The sequence below is a fragment of the Culex pipiens genome, chromosome 2 (genome assembly GCF_016801865.2).
Source record: "Culex pipiens pallens isolate TS chromosome 2, TS_CPP_V2, whole genome shotgun sequence".
NCBI classification, from domain to species: Eukaryota; Metazoa; Arthropoda; class Insecta; order Diptera; family Culicidae; genus Culex; species Culex pipiens.
Window position 1 is genome coordinate 135,293,676 of NC_068938.1, and position 18,729 is coordinate 135,312,404.

The window sequence follows — 18,729 nt, forward strand, 5'->3', positions numbered from 1 at the left end:
TTTACATCTTACGCCATTCCGACTTGCTAGGCTCGAGTTCCACCCCTGCACCGCATCGCTAAAAACATCGCACAGTTGGAGCGCGCTTTCAATTTCATCGCATCAAAACAAAAATTTCAAACAGCAGCGATTTGACGTAAACACAAACGGCTGACGGTTTTAATTTTCTTTGTTCAACGAATTATTTTGTGAAATTTGGTGCTAGATTTTGATTTAAATTTGCATTTTTAACTTCTATGTGTTGATATTTTTGTCGCTGAAATGTGGTCCAACTTTGAGCTAGTGTCGATCGAAGACGAAACGCTGACCAGCGCCTTTTGCACCAACGGATTGTTTCGGATCTCCAGCGAAGAAAAGGTTTGCCCATTTGAAGTCCGGGTTAATGGCAAGATTTGCTATAAAGTGTGTGTTTTCAGGTCGAAAAGCATCCCCGCGTCACGGGAATCCTCCAGAACCGCCGGTTGATCATTTCGATCGACAAGGGACTGGTGCTGTTCCAGGACGAGAATCGGTGCAACGATGGCAACTTCCTGGACGCTTCGTACGACATCGAGTGTCTGGCCGCTTCCGAAAGTGGTGATCTAGTTATTTGCGCGCTTGCCAATGGAACCATCTCCGGGTTCCACGTCCGAGGAGTGAATCTGTTTACCATCAACGTCCACCCGGACGACATTAACCAGAAGCAAACCTTTGCCGAGATTCGTCCCATCAACGGCAGCTACTTTGTCCAGTGCTGCATGGGACCGGTCTACCAGCTGCTGATTGACGAGGACAAGGTGAACGAAACGATGAAACAGCTGGACAGCAGCACGATGGACACGACGCTGAACTTTGATGATTGCATCACGGTGAACCGGGTCTTCGAGAAACATCTGCGGGAACCGGTGACGAGTTTTGCACCGATGGCGAACTATGACCTGGGGAACGACACCGTGCACGCGGTGGTGATGTCCGCCAGCACGGAGTCGATTTACTTCCAGCGGACGGAGTGCTTCGAGAAGATTCATCTGAGGCCGGAGTATTGCGGGATTAAGCAGCTGTACAATTTGGTCCATTTCTAGTGAGTATTCTACACGCAGAAAAATATTTTGTAGAATCAGCCTGTACGAGGTTTGATTCAACAAAATTTTTGTTGAATATAATCAACGCCGATTTTGCGTTGAAACAAACCTTGATTTTCTTAATTCCACAAAAATCTTTTGTTGTTTTGAAAAAGTTGCTTTGACGTTTAGCGTTGATTCAACAAAAATCTTGATTTTCAAATCAACAAAACGTTTTGTTGATTCAAATCTGGAGCAACATTTGAAAGGGGCGGTACGACATTGCTCTTACGGCCTTTCATTACACGCGTTTAAATGGGACGAAAGGCCGTAAGAGCAATGTCGTACCGCCCCTTTCAAATGTTGCTCTGGAAATATGCCTTATTTTTCTGCGTGTAGTTTCATAGTGTAAACGGGTGAGTTCAGGTAGAAAATCATTCTGTCCTTAGCGGAAAAATGTACCAAAAATGTAAGCCGTAAAACAGTAATTTTAACGTTGAACAACGTGTGTGTGTGTGTGTGCGTGTGTGCAACCAACCAAACGGGACCACGCGGTCGCTTCTTACAAATTGAGTTGTTTCCATGTATTTTTTAGATCTACATTCTATACATGCAAATAACTCGCATAGGCATTTGGAAGGTGTTAGCTCTGCCGAGCTTCGGTGACCCATTTCTACGCTGGCTAGCCGAGCGCGAGGTCCCTCAGCTTTTATCGACAAGCCCCGCCCTGAAGAACGTTTGCACCAATCGGGTTCAAACGTTATTCAGAACTTCCGAACCCTTGTCAAATGGACAAGGACCCAGCGCGTATATAGTTTGATAGTAACAGTATTCCTAATTCCAGGCATCGCTCACCAAGCCGTGATGGCCTAGTGGTTAGCATTTTTGCTTACCAATCCAAAGGACGGGGGATCGAACCCCGACTCGGGCGACTTTGATTTTTCGTTCATGTTCAGTGTTTCAAGATTAATATTTCCTATACTTTCTCGTTGGGAGCAGATGGGAATCGAACCCAGGACCATTCGCTTAGAAAGCGAACACCGTAACCAGTCAGCCACGGCCGCTCCTGTAATTTTAACGTTGAACAACGTCTTACTAAAAGGTACTTGGATGTTATTCCGAAAAAAACATGAGCTTCTATAAAGATGATTGTTGATTTCTCCTAATATCCCGTGTCCGTGTCGTGTCCATTTATATGACAAACAAACAAAAATCCGTTTATAAATAAACTTTTTGAAAATCGGCCTTCGCCATGCACACGGAACCGGTTCAACAAGTCTTCACCAAAATTTTAAGCCGATTTGGTCCAAGCAGTGTTGAGTGTCGTTTTTTGAAACTGCCAACTTCAAATAGTCATCAATGATGATAAAACCAAATGTTATTAAACTTCTTTTGTTAATCGTATAATGTATATTTTAATGCCCCGAAAACAGATTTCAAAAAAGTGTATGTGCTCTAACCATTTTTGCCGATTTACATGTTAGTAACCCCTGAAGAACCAATTATAAAAATGGTAATCAAATGGGTTAAGGAGGTATTAGACTATGGCAAACAAATTCGCACTTTTTTGTGTTTGACAGCTTGTCAAACTTGCAAACTCGCAAACAAAGGCAAATGTATGCAGGCTGACGTTTCTGCAAACAAATGCAGACAAACTCGTTTCCAAACTCACATACTAATTTTTAATCAAACTTTTCCGCAAACAGTATGGCGGTCAGGTACACCATCAAACCAGAGAGATCAAACCACAAAAGGTCTTGAATAGTTTGTTAGTTTATTTGTCATAATCTAATACCTCCTTAAATAAAACGGTTCAAGTTTGATCAAAAATAATTCGAAATTGATTTTTTCATTCATTGACATTAACATCAATTTTACAGCATTACCCATTTTTTTTAAAAATTAAACAAAAATATTCTTTTGAAAATTTCTATAAATCAGAAGATATCCAATCCTGCAACAATCTGATTGTAAAAATGGTCAAACTTTGTTGCAAATAACATTGAAGACAGTACTTTAGGGGATGAATTAAAAATCATATCGATATTTCCGTAGTTTTGAAGATACTAAAAAGTCTGTAACAAACATCTAGGTGCAAAAGCTATGGTTGATGTGTACCGTTAATAACACTTAAAACTAGTAATTTTTAGACCAGCCCGTGGCTTAATGGCTATGGCTCCGCCTCATGAGCGAAGGTCCCGGGTTCGATTCCCGACCGGTTTCCTTGAAATTATTCAACTATAATTTAACTTTGAATATGAACAAAAACGCATGAAATCAAGTGGGATCCGAACTCGCACCTTTGGATCAATAGCCCGATGAAATTCCCCTAACCCCCATTCCAAACCATCCAAAAATATTCCTTTCACTTTTAAAAGTCACGTGGGTTCCCCGCACTTTTGCCACTAGTGAACAACAAAAACATCCTTTCCCAAATCTCCACGGGACTGTATCGAGGTTTTTAAGCGAAGATGGCGTTCGAATGGTGAACGCCCGAAATGTCAAAATCACGCAGTGGTACCAACATTACGGAACAAGTGTGCCATGGTATGACAGCCACATTTTTTTTCTAATGTTGGTGCTACTGCGCGATTTTGACATTTCGGGCGTTAACCATTCGAACGCCATCTTCGCTTAAAAACCTGGATAGGCGTAGCCTTGGAGCACAGTGTGGAATTTTACGTTCTTAGATATTTTTGGTTGTAGCGGGCAACAATCAAATTGTCTAATGGTACGTTCGTTTGAACAGCCAGTGCGGCACTGAGTGCCACACTCGTCGGTGCCACTTTTGGTTCAAACGAACATTCTTTTTCAGTGTGCATGGAACTCGCATGAAACTGAAAAAATATCGAGTGCGGCACTAGAGTTTCAGTTCCAAGATGGCGGCGAATCTCGTGCGGAACTAGCGCGAGTTTCTTCAAAGAAACACTTTGACAGCTCTGAGTGCGGCACTCAGTGTGGAACTATCCATTAAACGAACGTACCATAAGATTATTGAATTGACGATTTTGGCACCCCTCTTCCTGAGGTACTTTGAACACTTCTCTACCAGGAAGTTGCTGTGTCCTATCCCTCGTCTAGACCAGACCAAAATCCATGATAAAGCTGTCAGACCAAATCTGTCAGACCAAGACTGTCAGACAAAAGAGCAAAAAGTAAACAATCTTGGTCTTCGACGTAGGTGCATACAAATCAAGAAAAGAAAATTTAAAAAAGAATTTTATTTTTCCAATTCAATGACTGGTTTTGGACTGCAAAATTGAATGTACGCCAGAAAATGATTAAACAGTGCGGCGTCCTGTACACCGAAATTTAAAGAAACAAAAATGCCTTATTCTTCCACTTTAATTTTTGATCGCGTTTTCGGTTTACACCTGAGCAATCTTGAAATTATTTATGCGGATTTGTGATTCCTCTCGTTAAATCATTCCCTTGTTCTCTACCAAGCTCAGAGAGCTATCTAAGCCCGATCTCACACACACTAGCACACCATTTGTTTTGCTGGCTGGTACAAAATTTAACCTCACTTTTTTTCGTGTACGTACACGCAATACATGCGCACGTAGATAACTCTAGTTTGGTTTCATGCCGTTCTAGGGTATTTGTCTCAATTTTGGGCCTAGTACCTGTTATGGGTCTACCAAAATTAATTCAACGAAATTGTGCATTTTACAAAATAAGGCAGGAATGATACGTGCTGTCATTATCTTGATTTTGGAGGGCTAAAATAATTCACTATTTCCTCTTAAATTATAAATAAAGTTATAAAGAGTTATCTTTTTTCTTGAAAAATTGCTAGTTGCCCATTAGGTCCATAATTTTAAACACTTTTACTGATCGCTTCTTGACACTCAGCGTCACGGCGTTCATCTCTCAGCACATAAATGAGAGCCGTCTCCAAATCTCCAATCACCGGTACCGTTTGCACAATCCCATTGCAAAAACAATCACTAAACTGCCACCAAATCAATAAAATAACTGATTAAAGTTAAAAAGTTCATCTCGGAAAGCATGGATATATATTTACGGTACATTTGACACTTGTACAAATTATGACAGTACGCCAAAAAAGTTCGCACCGTGCTTCGAGATTTCAACCAATCAGAAGGTAGGTCGAAAATAGGCACAAACAAGTTCGTATGCTAGGAGCAATAGACCCAAAATAGGTGAAAAATGGTTTGGTTTTTCGGGCTTATACAGCGATGTTAAGTATTTTTATCAAAAATATGATTATGTATTTTTTAATTTTGCAAAATCATCTTCAACTTAACAATGTCATCATGAAAATCTTGGTGCAACTGCACTTTTTAGAATAAAAATAAGTTAAATTGCATTGGCAACAATACCCACCAGATTCGAACAGATTAGATTAGTAGGTAGTGAGTGCTTTATAAATCAGCTGTTTTGATATACCTTCTACCTAATACATGGACAACCAGGTCGTTATCTGCTATTCTTTCAATTAGCATTCATTCAGCACAGCGAATCGCCACTCAGTTTCAGCTAATTCTTTGAACCGCGAAGATGTTGGCGATACTTGTGTCCGCGTTAATCGCCGTTCTCGTAACCTGGGTCGTGACCACAACCGCTCGTCACCTACTCCTGGTCCGGAAGCTGCAGAGATTGCTGCCAAAATTTGGCACCGTTCCGTCGGTTCCCGTGCTGGGCAATACCTTTCTGTACCGGAAGGATCCGACCCCTCCGGGAATCTTCGCCACCTTCTTCGGCTTCCATCGACGCTACGGGGACGATCTGATCACGCAAAGTTTGTTCAACCAGCCGGTGCTCCAGGTCACCAGTGCACCGGTGGTGGAGCAGGTCTTGAACGCGAAAACCGTCAAGAAATCGATTATCTACGAGTTTATGAAGCCGTGGCTCAACGAGGGACTGATAACGGCGCTTGGGAAGAAGTGGGCCCAGAGACGGAGAATCATTACGCCTGCGTTTCACTTTAAGATTTTGGAGGAGTTTCTCGACATCTTTAATCGCCGGTCGGAGGACTTTGTGGGGAAACTGCGCACCCGGGTGGGCAAAGGAGACTTTAACATCTACGAGGACGTGACGCTGTGCACGCTGGACATAATTTCCGAGTCCGCAATGGGGGTCAAGATTAACGCGCAGGATAATCCCGACTCACCGTACGTGAAAGCGGTCAAGGAGTGAGTATTAGGGTTGCTTGTTTGTCTTCTATGAGGTGTTATCGATGTTTGGCTTTTCTTCTAGAATGTCCAACATAATCTTCCGAAGGCTGTTCAGCATGATGCGAGAGTACAAAATCTTCTTCCACCTGCAAAAGGCTGCCCAGCGTCAGAAGGCGGCATTGGCAGTCCTGCACAGCTTTACCGATTCCGTGATCGTTACCCGGAAGACCCAGCTCGAGAGTGAGCAAGCCCGCGAGGCAACTCAGCAAAAGCTGGAGGAAACCGACATCTACGGCAAGCGTAAGATGACGCTACTCGAACTGCTGCTCAACGTTTCCGTCGACGGTCACCCGCTGAGCAATGCCGACATCCGCGAGGAGGTCGACACGTTCATGTTTGCCGGCCACGACACGACCACGTCCTGCATCAGCTTCGCAGCGTACCACATCGCCCGAAATCCCGCAGTCCAGCAGAAACTGTACGACGAGATGGTCCAGGTGCTAGGACCGGACTTTAAAAACACTCAGCTGACCTACAGCAACCTACAGGAACTCAAATATCTCGAAATGACCATCAAAGAAGTGCTCCGCATCCATCCCTCCGTGCCGGTTATCGGTCGCAAATCCGCCCACGATATGATCATCGATGGCAGCAAAGTCCCGCCGGGAATCGACGTGGCCATTCTTATCTACGGCATGCACAACAATCCTGCCGTGTTTCCCGAGCCGACCCGCTTCGATCCCGAGCGGTTCAACGAGGAAAACAGCAGCAAACGACACCCGTACGCGTACGTTCCGTTCAGTGCCGGAGCTCGGAACTGTATCGGTCAGAAGTACGCCCTGCTGGAGATTAAGGCCACACTGGTTAAGCTGCTGGGTCACTATCGGCTGGGGGCGTGCGATCCGGCCAATACGGTGCGCATCAAAACCGACATGACGCTGCGACCGGTCAACGGGACCTTTGTGAAGATTGTTGAGCGATGAAGATGTGCTTTTGAAAAAAATGCAAATAAATGAATAAAATTTGTTAGGCGGACTTGCATACAATTTTCATTATTTCTTTATTTTTACTTTTTTTTGCACGAATTGTGGTGCTACAAATAAAGACGCACATAATAAAATCAATTCCTTCTACCATCCCCAGGCACAGGAAATTAATAGCGCTTGTTGGGACACTTCGCATAGACGCCCTTGTTCCGTCAATATTTAAAATAAAATGAAGCTAACATTTTGAAAATGAAATGAAAAGCTACAGCTTAGTTATTGAGCGTCCAGTCGAACAATGTCCAGTTACCGAACAAGTGGGAAAAGTGGGGCACGAGGAAAATGATTAGAAAACAAAAAAAAAAAGAAAAAACTAAATTTAAAATCTAAAGCATAACTTTCAAAATTTGGAAGCAAAAAGTATCACGAAACGCTTCATACATCAAAACAGATACAAGAGTTGGACAATATGGGAGTTGTTTCGGATTTTCTGGGACTTTGTCAAAAAGCTTTTCAGTGCTTTCCATTTTAGCTGAGATAAGATTTTTACTTAATAAATAAATTTCCCTTAAAGTACTACTGATTACAGGGCAGCAAGTAAGCAAGAAGGTTAAAGCTGCCTGAAGTAAATTAATTATCAACAACAACTACTGATTACCAATCAAATGCAACCTGAAGCAACAAAATTCGTCAAAAAACCGCTGAGATATGGCTATTTCCGTAAAAAAATGACCCGGTGCTAGTTCCGGATTTTCGTCTCACTAAGCTTTTCGACATATTCTTATAAAGGAGAATGGGCAAATTTGGTCCAAGGATGTACACGAACGGGGCCAACTTTTTTCGAAAGATCTCGCCGAGACATGAAAAAAAGTCTTCTGGACCAACTCTCTAAACCCCGGGGTTCAAAAGTTACAAGTTGTTGAAGTTTGAGCATTTTGGGTTAAAATGTACAAAAAATCGTATTTTTGCTATTTCTAAAATCATTTATAAAATCTCTATTTCATTATGGATTTTGATTTTCTTGACTTCATTCGACGCGTATCAGCAAAGACTATGAGTTCTGATATGTCTTAGCATGATTGAAACATGATTTCTCTTGTTTTTATCCGTTTGAACCGTTTGTGCAAGAGGCATCCCATTGAAACAAGTCGAAACTTCAAGGTTTTGAAACCGGATCCGACCCAGACTGCTTCAGTGAGTATGGAAGGCTTCAGTGCAATGTTGTAACAACTTATTGAGATGGTCTGAGTCATCCGAGAACTCCTTGGAGTTGAGACCGGTGAGTCTACCGCCGTAACAAGCAAGAGGTCGACGATTTTTGACCCCGGAACATACACGCATAGCTTCAGACAGTATGGTAGACTGCTTTTTTGATGTGTTGGGATGTCTTTGGTCATCCTAGGACTCCCTGGAGTTTAGATATTTGGGTCACTGTAACAAGAAAAAGGTCGATGATTTTTAACCGCGCATCATAACCGCAAAGATTCAGTGAGTATGGCAGACTGTATTGCTGTTATGTTGGGGTGTTCTGGACCATTCCAGGGAGTCCTTGTAACAGCCGTAGACCTACAGATCATAACTCCAGGAAGTCCTTGGATGACCCAAGACATCCTAACAGATAAGCAAAGTAGTCTACCACACTCACTGAAGCTATGCGGGTATGTTCCGTTGTCAAAACCGGTCGACATTTGGATTATTACGGTAGTAGACCCACAGATCTTAACTTCAGGGAGTCCTAGGAGAACCCAGGACACTCCAACACATCAGCATAGTAGTCTACCATACTCACTGAAGCCATGCGGGTATGATCCGTTGTCAAAAACCGCCGACATCTTGCTTGTTACGGCGGTAGACTCACCGGTCTCAACTCCAAGGAGTTCTCGGATGACTCAGACCATCCCAATAAGTTGTTACAACATTGCACTGAAGCCTTCCATACTCACTGAAGCAGTCTGGGTCGGATCCGGTTTCAAAACCTTGAAGTTTCGACTTGTTTCAATGGGATGCCTCTTGCACAAACGGTTCAAACGGATAAAAACAAGAGAAATCATGTTTCAATCATGCTAAGACATATCAGAACTCATAGTTTTTGCTGATACGCGTCGAATGAAGTCAAGAAAATCAAAATCCATAATGAAATAGAGATTTTATAAATGATTTTAGAAATAGCAAAAATACGATTTTTTGTACATTTTAACCCAAAATGCTCAAACTTCAACAACATGTAACTTTTGAACCCCGGGGTTTAGAGAGTTGGTCCAGAAGACTTTTTTTCATGTCTCGGCGAGATCTTTCGAAAAAAGTTGGCCCCGTTCGTGTACATCCTTGGACCAGCTCCCATACAAATTTGCCCATTCTCCTTTCCCTAATATGTTTTTTGCTTACATTTCTGCCTTCCTCTATAGGCTATAAAATCATTCGAAAATTGTACCTCGTAATTTGACCTCACACGGAGAAAAAAGAGTTCTTAAAATCGTGAACAAGCGTTCATGAAAATGGGAACCTCGAACAAAGTGTTCAAATTCCATGGTACGATTTTGAAAAACGTACCATGAAATTTGAACACTTTGTTCGTGGTTCTCATTTTCATGAACGCTTGTTCACGATTTTGGGAACTCTTTTTTCTCCGTGCATAGACCTACCTTCACGTATACCTATTAGGGTGGGTACGGATTTTGAAAAGTTCTCAGATCAAGTTCTGGTGTGGTTCCCCTTGTAGGGCATACCCATAGGGACTCTCACGCCAAATTTCAGCTCATTTGGTTGAAAACTGGCATGTCTCAAGCGAGTTCAAGTTTACATGGGATTTACTATGGGAAATTTCGAATTTTCGTTCATTTGCTCCTACAGGCCTGGGGAAAACATGTAGAAACTTCTAGGATGGCCAGAAATGAGCGGAATCGTCTGGAGAACAACTTTCCCTAAGAGACCAGGTCGATTCGTTTAACCCCCATCGAGCTCAACGGCAATACATCCGGGGTTTTCGGAACCAACGGTTTTCCCCAGAAAAGCATCAAATTTTCCTTAGCATGCTATGAATGCTTGATGAACACCGCGACGCCACATGTCAAACAGGCTACCACGTGGACTAGCATCGCCTATAAAAAAAATACTTTTTATTTCTTTTTGAATTATAGAATTATCATTTATGGAGATCAGGATACTATTTAGCTGTATTCTGAACCTCCAAAAAAAGAAAAAAAAACTGTTATGGTGCAAATTTTACAATCACGTGGTAGCTGTTTGACATGTGGCGTCGCGGTGTTCATCAAGCATTCATAGCATGCTAAGGAAAATTTGATGCTTTTCTGGGGAAAACCGTTGGTTCCGAAAACCCCGGATGTATTGCCGTTGAGCTCGATGGGGGTTGAACGAATCGACCTGGTCTCCAGACGATTCCGCTCATTTCTGGCCATCCTAGAAGTTTCTACATGTTTTCCCCAGGCCTGTAGGAGCAAATGAACGAAAATTCGAAATTTCCCATAGTAAATCCCATGTAAACTTGAACTCGCTTGAGACAAGCCAGTTTTCAACCAAATGAGCTGAAATTTGGCGTGAGAGTCCCTATGGGTATGCCCTACAAGGGGAACCACACCAGAACTTGATCTGAGAACTTTTCAAAATCCGTACCCACCCTAATACCTATCGACTCAGAATCAAATTATAAGCAAATGTCTGTGTGTGTGTGGCGGGATGTTGATCAAAAAATTGTCACTCGATTATCTCGAGACTGGCTAAACCGATTTTGTCCGTTTTGACTTCATTCGATTCGTCTTGGGGTCCATTTTTAATTCTAGCCACTTTCAAAGTTCAACTCTATGTTGTACTAACACACTCTCTCTTTTAATTTCTCGGTATAATCCATAAACCTTGTTGGTGTGCTAGAGTAATAGCAGCGTAATCTACAAGCTCACTCAGAAATAATGGCAGCGTAAGCCCCATGCTCACTCACGATGCCGACATTTTGAGGTTATGTTGAAAATTGCATGCATATGTTTTTTTTTTGCACGAATTTTACTGCCGTTCTACGCATAATTGTCCCATGTCAGTTTTGGACGATTTTGACTTTATGACATTTTTAAGTCTAGTTTGATGTGCACTTTAAGAAAAACACATAAAATCTGGTAGTTTGTTCGGAAACTCATTAAAAACAACACCAAGTCTGTTTGTCCCATCGTTGAACTTCTACGCATAATTGTCCCACCAAGTATTTTCTTACACGGAATCATTAGTTTTACTAAGCATTATATCTTGTTTACCTGTTGTATAGCAAGAGAATCACAAATAAGTGTGATAAACTGCTAACTGGGGCGATTAGGGACACATAGGGCTAATAGGAACCCACGGGACAATTATGCGTAGAAACACAGAAATCGGTCGAAAAATTTCAATCGCGTTTTTCTCAGTTGCACTTTTTTGAACATGGGACAATTATGCGTAGAACGGCAGTTTAATGCTACAAATACCGGCGTATAAAATTAAATGGTTTCCCTCCTCCCTCCCCAAGCACTGGAAATTTGTAGCGGGTGTAGGGACACTGCGTATAGACGCCCTTGCTCCTATAGTGAAATTGGCGTGGTTTATCTTTACTGAATTTTATGGATGTTAGAGTCGATGAAAGTGTCATTTGAAAATAATTTTCAAAAATTTCACGTAAATTTCTGCTTGTCACTTCCACTGCTTTAACTACAAATGTTTTGAACCGGAAATAGGAATGAGATCTCCGGATTTTTCGAAACTTTTCACTTTTGAAGACAATTAAATAGGTTAAAAAATGACAGCGATCAAAAACGCGTCCGACCACGGGCGCAGATTGCTTCGACCAGCCCTTAGAATTTGATTTTTTTTGAAAGTGGGTCCATGTGGTCAAATTAAAAGCAAATTTTTGAGTGATTTTATAGCCTTTCCACAGCGGGAATGGCAAAAATTTATGAATTTGGGATCCAGATCGTTCTTGCGTCCTATAAAAAAAATAACTCGGTATATGAATTATTTTTTCAATGTCTCCCTTCCCTTCCAGCATCGCCCTCACCAACAGCGGCCAACTGCTCGAGGTCTGCCCGGTAACCAAGCTGGCCTCCGACCTGCACGTACCCTACAAGGTGGACGATTTCATCATCCTCGAGTGCACCGGCGACGTCATCGAGCTGCTGCTGCTCACGAAACCCGACCTGAACGGCACCCGCCTAATGAAGATCGTCGACTTTCCCTCGATGAACTGCAAGTACGAGCTGGACATGGGCGAACACGTCTGGCTGGTCCAGCAACCGAAGAGCGCCCTCAACATGTACTACATCACGGGAAATGCTCGCGATCAGCACCACGTGCAGGAAATCGAGATGAAGATTCTGTCGGAGACGCAACCGGCGCTGCGGCTGGACAAGCTGATCCGCAAGGGACGGCTGGACGAAGCGGAGGAGTTTGCCAAGCAGTTCGATCTGAGTCTGCAGCCGATTCATCAGGCTCGGACGAAGGCCCTGTTGGCGGACATGGCCGCCAGTAAGAACGCTTCGGCGGATGAGCTGGAGGGGATGTTTGGGCAGGTGATGGAGGTGCTTAACCTGATTGAGGATCCGGCGTTTTTGATGACGGTGAGGATGTCGTCGATTCCGGAGCGGAACATGAAGCGACGGTATTTGCGGTTCTTGCTGGAGAAGGTTGATGTGAGTATGAATTTTTGGATATCTGTGGGATATCATAACGAAGGCTTTCAATTTCAGACCAACTCAGACGAAGCGACGGAAATCAACGAGCAGCTGCTTCGGCTGGACACGCTTCGCCTTATCGACCCGTACGAGGTGGACGCCGAGTGGCAGAACTTCCTGTACCACCAGAACCTCACCAAGCACTGCATCCAGCTGTTCAAGACGGACATGGCCGCCGCCTGTCTGATCTGGTCGCGCCACATCTCGTCGATCATCCTGAGCATGGACGCGTTGAAGATCACCAACGTGCTAAAGTCTATTCCGGAGGGTACGCCGCCGCTGCAGCTAATCCAGTGGTTGATGCACTTTGTACCGCCGATTCTGCAGCACTTGCCGCAGATGATGCGCATTTTGGTGACGTTTGTGATTGGGAAGACGAAGGCACTCCAGTTTGCGCCGTTTTGGCCGAAAGTTGGGTTGACGTTCATTGATGACGTGATCGCGATCTTCAAGGATGTCAAGTTCCCGATCATGGACATGCGGCTGCAGTACGAGACGAACATGGACGAGATGCAGAATCTGAGCGATGCGTTGCGAAATCTGACGCTGCTGAAGGAGAACTTCAGCTTGAACGCTAGCATTGATAACTTTTTGCAGGAGAGCAAGGAGCACACGGCGTTCCGGCTGCTGCAGATCGTTCAGCTGTCCAATTTAAAGCGACTTGTGACGGAGTTCTTGCAGCCCATGTTTTTAGGCCAAGAGCAGAAGCTACAAGCGTCGATCATGCGTTACATTCAGTTCTTGATCTCGAATCAGAACACCAGCTACTGGGAGGATCGATCAGTCGCCCTGGTCGAGATGATCCACAACGAAGACAGCAAGCTCAACTACATCCTGGACATCCTGAAATCATCCCCAGTCCCGTGGTCCCAGGTCATCGCTCCCCTCGCAAGGTACGCCCACTCGGATCACCCGATCGCGGCCAAGATCCTGATTGAGCAGCGCACCCAAATGGTCAAAATCATCAAGGTCAAGTACGGCTGGCCGGCAAAGAGCCAGGAGTGTTTACGGATGCTCGCGAACCGAGTCCTAAAAATGCGCGACGCCAACATGCTCAACGACATCCGCGAACTCACCGACTCCGCCCCGGAGATCTGCTACGCCGTGGACATGAACGTAATGCTCCGTCTCGCCGAAAGCAGCGAGTTCGTACCCGCGCTGCGCTACATTGACGGGTTGGGCGAGATACGGCGCCAGGAGTGCTGCCAAGCGGTAGTCGAGATGATCGTGCAGATCTTGGACACGAGTCCGGCGAATCCGCACACCGAAAGCTACGTCGAGTTGATGCGAATGCTCAAGTCGCGCTGCACGGCGTTGACGCAGTTCGAGGTTCAGGAGATGCTGAACATCATCAGCTTGAGGGGTGAGTTTCAGCTGGACGTGCGCCGTGAACACCTGGTCAACGAGAGCGATCGGCAGCGACTGTTGGAGGTTGGGATTGGGAATCATCTGGAGCGGATTCGCGATGATCGCGAGGGGTTCGTGCCGGCGTTGCTCGGAGGCTTGAAGCGCTTGGCGGATGCGTTGATGTACGACTTCTTGGAGGCGCTTTATGAAGTGCTGAAGCGGATCGGCAATATCCACGTGAGCTGTACCGTGCTGTCGAAGGTCGCGGAAATGATCGACCCGAATCACGAGACTCACGAGAACATTCACCGCTTGGTGGCACTCATCGTAACGCAGCAGATTAAGTGCTTCGAGGACTCCAGCTCCGGTTGGGAGGTCGATCCGTTGACCTACCCGCTTGCGGATCGCCTTCTTCGGATGTGCTACGACGAATCGACCGTCAACGTGGTTACAAAGCTGGAACTCCTGCGCTGGGTAGAACTGGGCGCTAACTACTTTGAAGGAGACGTCCTGAAAGAGTACGGCAAGCGATCGATGCTGCCGGAGAAGGTATTCAAGAACCTGTACGAACCGACCTGTGTGAAGAGCGCTCCTACACGGAAGAGCACGAAGCGTGACTCCCTGTCGACCTTCAACGTAGTCCACACCGAAGAGTGTAACATGGAGGTCGCGACCAACATCGATGACCAGGAAGCCACCATCAAGTGCATCGGACAAGCTCTCCAGGTGGTCGTGGCGAGTCTTCAAACCGACTGCATGGAACCGCCACATCGATACTTCCACGAGCTCATGGCTCCCATCGATGGAGAATCGGTCAAGAAGGAGTGCCAAGCCACACTAGAGTCGCTCGTTCGCCATAAAAAGTACCCCGACGCGGTCAAACTGGTCCAGTTGGTACTCTCCTACGAGCCGGAAACCGGCCCGATCATCCCGGCGGACTTTGCCGAAAACCTGCGCCGCAAATCGCTCAAATACTTCCTGTCCCAAAAGGAACCGGACTTCAGCATGGCCGTTTCCGTGCTCTTCCACTGCTTCTCCCGCGACAAGTGTCTCGAGTACCTCCGCGTCAACATGGTTAACGAATCCCAGCGGGCCGCCTTCCACACGCTGCTCGAGTTCTACTACATCAACATCGGCGAGATGGAGCGGGCCGTCGAGGAACGTGGCCACCGGATGCGCTTCAACTTCTTCTACGAGCTGTGCAAGCTGGACCCGTCACTCAAGACCAAGAAGAGCCTCGCCTTCCACAACATCGCAGACCTTACCAAGGAGATGAAGAGCAAGGTGTTGAGCGTGGATTTGCTGCGCAAGATGAGCGAGAACTTCTCTTGGGACTACCAGCAGGTCCTAGTGTCTCAGGTAGTCACCATCCTTGGCATGCAAGAACTCGAGTTCGACGTCCAACAGGACAACTTTGGCAAGGAGGTCGTTGTCATCAAGACCACACCCGAGGACATCCTGCGTCAGTGCCAACCGTACATCAACGAGGTCACTAACCACGTTCTGCTCGGCACCAAACTAACCAAATTCGTCGAGGAGATGAACTTCTACTTCTACGAGCTGTACCTCACCGTCCTGGACATCTTCTCCCAAATCGAGCAGTCCACCGAGGAAATGACCGCATGGAAGCGAATCCTGGTCTACCTCCGCGACGGAATGACCGCCAAACGTAATCATCGCGCCGGCCAAATCGAACTGGACGCCTGGCTCAAGCTCCAACCCGACGGTGGAATGCTACCCAAAATCGCCAAATACCGACTCCCGTTCCTGCTCCTGATTCGTCACCCCCTGAAGAGTCTCCTCAAGGAAGAAATCACCATCGACAACTACAAAAAGATCCTGGTGCTCGTACAGCTTAAGGCCCAACTCGAAAGTATGGACCCGATCGAGCTGCAGGACTACTTCTGCAAGTCGGCCGTCATCAACTCGATCAGCGAGTACAAGATCCAGGCGGAGGAACAGTCGCCGGCCACCGGGTGGCACCTGCAGCCGGTCAACAATGCGTTCCTGCAAGCGGTAAGTCACACTCTGGCCGTCCCACCACTATTTGGTGTTGTCTTAATCCATCCTCAAACCATGATTTTTTGTCAAACCTTTTTGATACAAAATCCAGCTCAAGTCTTTGACGGAATGCTAACTTTGTGGTTGTCCCAGCCCAGATCTTTCTTGAGGGCGTCCCACCTCAATCACAACTGATCGTGTAGGCACTTCTTCAGTCACGCAACGGTCAACCTGAACAAATCTGAATTAGTTAATGCATTTAATCATGAAGGCGTCTCATCTTTTCGAAAACTGCACAAGCGGTTGTCCCACCAGCCTCGTATCGATATTTTTTATTGGTATTTTGTCTTTTGAATGATGCTTGCTGCGCTGCTGTCCTCTCGATTCTCGAAGGTCTGAGGTGGGACACCACTTTACAGAAAATCCACCGATCGCAATTTAATATAATTTTGAGGTTGTCCCACCAAGGACAGTTATGAAACATTGTGTGTATTCCACCCAAAGCATAATTGGTTAAATTAATCAGACATTTTTAAATGTTGTCGCGACATTCACAGCTGATTACGTCTTCTGCCGGAAACATAATTTGTTAGTGTCCCGCAAAATTTTTATGTTTATTTTTTTATATATTAAATTGTGGTTGTCTCACCACTTTAAAAGCTTATATTCCTTTTTGACACCTATACAAATTCACTCGATTTCGCACAACCCCACACCCGAATCTCTATACACTTTGATTTAATGGTTGTTCCACCATACTTCTATGCTCGTTACATGCTCACTACTTACTCGTTCTAAGGCGATAATTGGGTTATTTGTACGGTTTTTCTATGCTGAAATCTTTATCGTGGGCAAAGCATCAAATTTCGTTTTACAACACCTCGCTTTGTTTGTCCCACCCTCTTTGCAGATCCTGCGCGTGGTCGACTGCGTTTCGGACCAGTCCTCGAAGCTGTTCATCCTGTACTACGTGAGCAATAATGCGCCGGAGGGCGCCGACCAGGTGGAGGCCGCCTACGAGTGCTACAAGTTTGCGCGCCAAAACGAGGACGCGCTGGCGGCGAACGCGGACGCCAAGGACAAGATGGACAAGATCATGCGCAAGTATCCGATTTTCAAGACGCAACACCTGCTGCTGCAGTACGGCATTAACGACGACAAGCTGTTTGCGCTGATCAAGAACCCGCGGGAGTTGATTACGGCGCTGTACAGCGATACGCTGCAGAGGAAGGTGGACGTCAACGGGTTGGTGGGTGAGATCGCCAAGTTGCACAGCTTGGACATTGACGCCATACAGGTTAGCTTGATCCAGAAGTGGTTATCGATTCTGGGGTCGACCAACGATTCCACTGGGGATATGGAGGAGACGCTGTACGAGGATCACAACATGTCGGTGGAAGATTCGGATATTGCGGCGTCGGCCGATGAGTACGTCGCCAGGGCGCATTACATTCTGAAGAGTTGGGACAAGGAGCAGAGTGTGCAGTTTTTGATTTCGCAGCTTTGCACGGGAGATGCCGGGGTTGACACGAAGAAGCAGCTGCAGATCTACGACTGCTTCAGCAAGCTGATCGACGATCAGTGCATGTCCTACGTGCAAGAGGACGTCTTCAATCCCAGTCACTACATGGTGTTGAAGTGCATCTACCTGCTGAAATCGCTGGGCTTCAACAACCTCACTGTGAATAAGTTTGAAGAAACGGAGAAGATGGGCTTGCTGAAACGCTTGTGGACGTCACACGCCACCAACACCAAGGGTCTGGAGGTGATCGCGTACGTCTGTCTAGGCTACAACATCTTCGTACCGCAGATCTGGAACGGTGTCCTGAAGCAGATGGCCCGCACCAACATGATCTCCCACCTGGCGATGCTGCTGGACATTGTGTCGGCCCGCGAGCAGCTGACAAACCTAGAAGGCTTCCGAATGGCGTGGGAAGCGGTCATCAAGGCACCCTTCCGAAACGCCGATCGCGTACGATCGTTCGAAGACGACGCCCAACTTGCCAAATCGTTGATCCTACTGCAAAAGTGCCCAATTTCGGCGTCCCTTAACCTGGTGGACATCGCCGAGGTGTGCATCAACGCGAACCGAGTCAACATGGCGGCCGTACTGGTGCCGTATGCCGGTGAGAACCAGAAGGCGGCATTGAAGAAGGTAAGTGACATCAACCGCCTTCAAGTTCTTCAAAACTAAATGATTCTTTTCTTTTCATCAACAGCTAATCCAGAACAACCCGGAGCCGAACCTGCGCCAGCAGGTGCTCGAGCTGGAAGAGTTTGGCATCGCGTCCGTCGTGACGAAGGCCGTCTGCAGTGAGCTCAATCTGCACAAGTGATGATCAGTATTATGTGTTACGTCTACAAATCCCCGTTTTGAGTCTCAGAAGTGTTTAATTGCCAAATTTTTAACATTAGCGTTAAGATTTCTATAAACATTGAGCAGAGCTAACATGAAGAAGTGAACTTTTGTCGCGAGGAAAGAAAGTCCCTAGTCTCAAACCAAGAAAAGTGG

The 18,729-nt window shown here is 45.8% G+C and overlaps 2 protein-coding genes across 2 annotated transcripts; both read left to right on the forward strand.

The window, feature by feature from the left end:
- The first annotated feature begins 117 nt into the window (after positions 1 to 117).
- Positions 118 to 18,666, forward strand: LOC120417582 (uncharacterized). The gene is made up of 6 exons (XM_039579693.2): positions 118 to 357; positions 417 to 1,060; positions 12,185 to 12,827; positions 12,885 to 16,232; positions 17,128 to 18,372; positions 18,437 to 18,666. Exons 1-6 carry the CDS (start codon positions 262 to 264, stop codon positions 18,551 to 18,553), a joined length of 6,093 nt encoding a protein of 2,030 aa, XP_039435627.1. The 5' UTR covers positions 118 to 261; the 3' UTR covers positions 18,554 to 18,666.
- Positions 5,523 to 7,242, forward strand: LOC120417583 (cytochrome P450 4d1-like). Its single transcript, XM_039579694.2, has 2 exons — positions 5,523 to 6,199; positions 6,264 to 7,242. Exons 1-2 carry the CDS (start codon positions 5,565 to 5,567, stop codon positions 7,162 to 7,164), a joined length of 1,536 nt encoding a protein of 511 aa, XP_039435628.1. The 5' UTR covers positions 5,523 to 5,564; the 3' UTR covers positions 7,165 to 7,242.
- Positions 18,667 to 18,729: the final 63 nt, after the last annotated feature.

What these genes read in the sequence shown, in the direction of transcription:
- LOC120417582 (XM_039579693.2), top strand. Translation starts at nt 262, where the DNA reads ATGTGGTCCAACTTTGAGCTAGTGTCGATCGAAGACGAAACGCTGACC. An exon ending in TCTTGCTGGAGAAGGTTGAT is followed by an intron (nt 12,828 to 12,884) that starts GTGAGTATGAAT and finishes TTTCAATTTCAG; the next exon opens with ACCAACTCAGACGAAGCGAC. An exon ending in AGAAGGCGGCATTGAAGAAG is followed by an intron (nt 18,373 to 18,436) that starts GTAAGTGACATC and finishes TTTCATCAACAG; the next exon opens with CTAATCCAGAACAACCCGGA.
- LOC120417583 (XM_039579694.2), top strand. Translation starts at nt 5,565, where the DNA reads ATGTTGGCGATACTTGTGTCCGCGTTAATCGCCGTTCTCGTAACCTGG. An exon ending in TACGTGAAAGCGGTCAAGGA is followed by an intron (nt 6,200 to 6,263) that starts GTGAGTATTAGG and finishes CTTTTCTTCTAG; the next exon opens with AATGTCCAACATAATCTTCC.